At 46.1% G+C, this 5,000-nt stretch overlaps 1 protein-coding gene across 4 annotated transcripts in view; it reads left to right on the forward strand.

The window, feature by feature from the left end:
* Positions 1-5,000, forward strand: part of septin7a (septin 7a) — a 48,049-nt gene that overhangs the window by 42,948 nt on the left and 101 nt on the right. For all 4 annotated transcript variants that reach the window (XM_053637354.1, XM_053637351.1, XM_053637352.1 and 1 more), the window contains 3 exons: positions 1,208-1,343; positions 2,556-2,701; positions 3,356-5,000. The exon at positions 3,356-5,000 is cut by the window's right edge. In XM_053637354.1, coding sequence (XP_053493329.1) covers positions 1,208-1,343; positions 2,556-2,701; positions 3,356-3,392 — 319 coding nt within the window. In that variant the 3' untranslated portion in view covers positions 3,393-5,000. The remainder of the gene's footprint in view (positions 1-1,207; positions 1,344-2,555; positions 2,702-3,355) is intronic.

Genomic DNA, 5,000 nt, shown 5'->3' on the forward strand with positions numbered 1-5,000 from the left:
TCTCTGCTCCGCTCCGCTCGGTGTCGTGGCACGAAACACACGACGTTTCATTAACACGTAAAGAACTAAAGAGGTGAAACGATCCAGGTCGTGACATTTGAATACATCACGTCTACAATAAATCACTAGAAGACCCGCCCGAGATCCAAAACCGAGTATCCGTATCCGACGGAGAGTGTTTCCATAGTAACAACTTAAACGGGGACTTGTGGTGGACGCTCCACATGAACGGGTTTTTTAAAAAAAAAAAAAAAAAAAAACATTTACGGAAGGAGTCTCCAGTGTAACATTGTAACCAAGGGTACGGTCGAACTTTTATAACTATTAAGCTTTTGTGGACGTTCCATAACTACAAACGGATAACAGCGGAGGGTTTTAAAACGTTTTTTTTTTTTTTGTGAAATATTTTCTAAATTTGCGAGGTTGTTTGTTTGTTTGTTTTTTGTGGCCGCGATCGCATTGTCGATGTCACACGACGCGTCTTGGCAAAAAACAATCTGCGGTCATTTTGAACACTTGCGAGCTCCTCGAAAATATTACAGTACACGCGTTTCCTCGATTCCGCGTTGGTTTGTGCGATGGGGAGATCCCGCACCGCGGCTGTGGTGTAGGAGGAATAAAACGCTCCGGGACGTGCTGGAAACGGATCGACGTCCGAGCGAACGGACGTGCATTCAGTTCTCGTGCGCTTAGAAAAACGAAGCTCTTAAGTCTTAAGCCACAGCGCCTGCTAGTGGGGAAGAACGGTGTTGTATTTGTGTGTGTTGAATTCAACACTTTTTGTTTTGGTTTTGTTTTGTTTTTTTTCTCCCTGACACATGAAGCTTAACATGACATTAACACTGCGCTTGCTTAAGCCACTTTGGAGCTGAACAATCAGACAGTGGGTCCAAATCCGTGGTCACGTGCCCGGATCATTCCGGAACCTGTACGGTTTTCTGCCGCCGGTGCCACTAACCCTGCTGCGGCTTGTGTAATTAACGCCGAGGCTGTGCGGACGCGCCGGTGTTGAGCTCTGGGTTGTAAGATGACGGGTCTCAGTCTTTCCTCTGCGTCTGTCTGGCTCCTCTCAGGTGCTTCCTCTGGGGGTTTAAAGCTCTCCGTCCGTTTCCCTGATAATGCCGACTGCTAATTGTGTGTGTCTGTTCATCTGCCTGTGTGTTCTGCACTTGTGTGTGTGTGTGTGTGTGTGTGTGTGAGAGAGCAGGAGTCCACTGGCGCAGATGGAGGAGGAGAGGAGAGAGCACGTGACGAAGATGAAGAAGATGGAGATGGAGATGGAGCAGGTGTTTGAGATGAAGGTGAAGGAGAAGCTGCAGAAGCTGAGGGACTCGGAGACGGAGGTGACGCAGCTGATTATTTGGTTTTGATTGATCATTACGGAGCCGGCCGTCGCTCTCGCCGCCCGCGCTGCGTGTAGTTTATCTCATGACTGAGCCGAGTCAGAACGTATACACCGGGCTTCTTACTCGCTCTTTTTCTTCCCTCGCTCCGTTTTCTTCCTTTTCTTTTTCCTTTCCTTCCCCTTCTTTATTTCATTTCATTCCCCGCCTCATTTGCCTTTCATTTTCTTCATTTCTTTTTTCTTCATTCTCTTTCCTCCCCTTTGACCTTTCCGTTACTTTCCTTTCCTTTCTTCTTCTTCCTTTCCTTTCCTTTCCTTTCTTCTTCTTCCTTTCCTTTCTTCTTCTTCCTTTCCTTTCCTTTCTTCTTCTTCCTTTCCTTTCTTCTTCTTCCTTTCCTTTCTTCTTCTTCCTTTCCTTTCCTTTCTTCTTCTTCCTTTCCTTTCCTTTCCTTTCTTCTTCTTCCTTTCCTTTCCTTTCCTTTCTTCTTCTTCCTTTCCTTTCTTCTTCTTCCTTTCCTTTCCTTTCTTCTTCTTCCTTTCCTTTCTTCTTCCATTCCTTTCCTTTCTTCTTCTTCTTCCTTTCCTTTCCTTTCTTCTTCCTTTCCTTTCCTTTCTTCTTCTTCTTCCTTTCCTTTCTTCTTCTTCCTTTCCTTTCCTTTCTTCTTCCTTTCCTTTCCTTTCTTCTTCCTTTCCTTTCCTTTCTTCTTCTTCTTCCTTTCCTTTCTTCTTCTTCCTTTCCTTTCCTTTCTTCTTCCTTTCCTTTCTTCTTCTTCCTTTCCTTTCCTTTCCTTTCTTCTTCCTTTCCTTTCCTTTCTTCTTCTTCTTCCTTTCCTTTCTTCTTCTTCCTTTCCTTTCCTTTCTTCTTCCTTTCCTTTCTTCTTCTTCCTTTCCTTTCTTCTTCTTCTTCTTCTTCTTCCTTTCCTTTCCTTTCTTCTTCCTTTCCTTTCCTTTCTTCTTCTTCTTCTTCTTCTTCCTTTCCTTTCTTTTTCTTCCTTTCCATCACTCTCTTCAATTCCTTTCCTTTCCGTATCTTTCCTTCCCTCTCTTCCTGTTTCCCACTTTTCAGATGAATTGTAGTTGAGTTTATTGTGTTGCGGGTTTGTAACGTTCCTGTCCTTATTGCTGATGTGCTGCAGTGTGTTTGACCTCTCTGTGTGTCTCTCTCTCTCTCTCTCTCTGTGTGTGTGTGTGTGTGTGTTTGCTCCCTCAGCTGCAGCGGCGTAATGAGCAGATGAAGAAGAACCTGGAGGCTCAGCATAAAGAGCTGGAGGAGAAGAGGAGGCAGTTTGAGGAGGAGAAGGTCAGCTGGGAGACTCAGCAACGCCTGGTGGAGCAGCAGAAACTCGACGCCTCTAGGTACACACACACACACGCTCTCTCACACACCGTCTCACATGCGCTCTCTCTCTCTCTCTCACACACACACACACACACACGCTCTCTCACACACCGTCTCACATGCGCTCTCTCTCTCTCTCACACACACACACACACGCTCTCTCACACACCGTCTCACATGCGCGCTCTCTCTCTCTCTCTCTCTCACACACACACACACACGCACTAGAATTTTCTGTCCGTAGTTTAGTGTTTGTGAGGATCGTCATTTCCCCGAGAACTTCTTTATAAATTCACCAAACGTCCAGATGTGCATTATTTCACATATTAGTTCTATTAGATAATAACACGTGAGGTGGAGGCGAGAAGCTCCACGATGTGGCGCGGGTGGATCCTGTTATGTTTGCTTCAGCAGGTGATCTGCTCACACCGTGCTCTCTCTCTCTCTCTCTCTCTCTCTCTCTCTCTCTCTCTCTCTCTCTCTCTCACCTGAGTTCAAGGCTGTTTTGTGTAAAACCTCCTCTCTGTATAATAAAGTGAGGGGTCGTACGATACGATGAGGTCACACCCCAGTTTTGCTGTAAGCTGGGGTATTGGGTTCGTTTCAGTAATCACGGTGTGGATTCCTCACGTTGTGCCACGTCGATTTATTGTTGTTGTTGTTGTTCTCAGGACTTTGGAGAAAAACAAGAAGAAGAAGATCTTCTAAAGTTTTCCCACCACCACGATGTACCAGTTGCCAACGATGCCAGCCTGGACTGTCTGTCGGTCAAGCATAATGCTATATCCCCACCCTCCCTGTGTGTGTGTGTGTGTGTGTGTGTGTGTGAGATAATGATGAGGGAATTATTGATGTTTCAGGGCTGAGCAGTACGACGTATAGATACAGACCACGAGACACGAATACACAATATGTACAGCAGGTTTATGAGCAAAGTGCAGAAGAAGTCCACGTTTACATCCGAGGCGTAATAATAAAAGTACACTCGAGTTTAACGTTCGCTGCGAGACAATAACATGTGACGTCATCACGTCGTCGTATTGCTCAGCCTTTCTCCGAGACCCGTCCCTCAATCCCCTCCTTCCGTTCCTCTCTATACCGATGTGTAGTCCAAAGAGCCGCTCTGCCCACACATCCCCCCCCCCCCACACACACACACACACCCCCCACCCACCCCCACCCCCCAAACATGCCGACAGACTCGAATCAGAAACGACCGCAAGGCTGCAGTACACCTCAGGCCATTTATTCATTTTGTTAATTTTTTAAAAATAAAAATAAAAAAACAATTTTAAAAAATGTGGCTTTATTATTATTATTATTATTATTATTATTATTATTTTCTTCTTTCTCTCTAAGAAATGTTAAGCTCTTCCATTTTGTGTAATTTAAGTTATCTAGCCTCGGACCGCGTTGTATGACGTTTTTTTGTTGTTGTTTGTGTAACATTTCATTTCTATTTGTTTTGGTCTGTATATTACGTGCTCTTTATATATTCACCCCGCTGCAGCCTCGTTTACCGTCATCAACGCGTGGTAGTCTGGACCCGGAGCTTGGCGTTGGAATCTGCGGGGACACGTTTACACCTTGCGTTAACGTACAGCGCGTACGGGTCGGGTTCAGGGTCCCGGTGTGTGTGTGTGTGTGTGTGTGTGTGTGTGTGTGTGTGATCGACACGATGGATTTTGGAGACATCGTTCCAGCTGTGAAGTGTGGTGGCGGGTGCATCGCTCGCTTCACGGCGCGTCACCTTTTCAAAAACGGGCGTTGTTATGAATGATGACGACGAGGCCTGTGGAGGAGCACGTTCTCTCGTCTGTCTGTCTGTCTGTCTGTCTGTCTGTCTGTTTTTAAAGTGGTTAAACGCTGTCTGATGATAACCGGATCTCTGAAACGTTAACGCAGGGTGTAAATGTTGCCCGTGCTGGTGCGATGCCGTACAAGACCTGTTCTCGAAGATGTCATTTTAAAGCGGGAAGAAGCAGAACTGCTCGTACAGCCGAATACATTTTGGAAAATCACCTCCCCCAGTGTCTCCTTGACCCTCGTGAGCTGTTACTGCGAGGCCTCGGTCACAAAGCACGGTTACTCTCAAGTCTTTCGAAGAACAGCTTCGACCTTACAAGCCGGTTTCCCCCCCCAGGTATCTCTTTAGTATGATCCAGATTAGCGACTCACTGCTCATTGGCCGATTGGAGCCGTGACCGTGAGCTCCCGCCCACAACTGTCCATTCTCACTCGCCCACATTTAGCTCTCCATTATGTACTGCACCTATATCTTTCTCTTCTTCTTCTCCTTCTTCTTCTTTTTTTTTA

This window comes from Ictalurus furcatus, chromosome 12 (genome assembly GCF_023375685.1).
Source record: "Ictalurus furcatus strain D&B chromosome 12, Billie_1.0, whole genome shotgun sequence".
In the NCBI taxonomy this organism is placed as follows: Eukaryota; Metazoa; Chordata; class Actinopteri; order Siluriformes; family Ictaluridae; genus Ictalurus; species Ictalurus furcatus.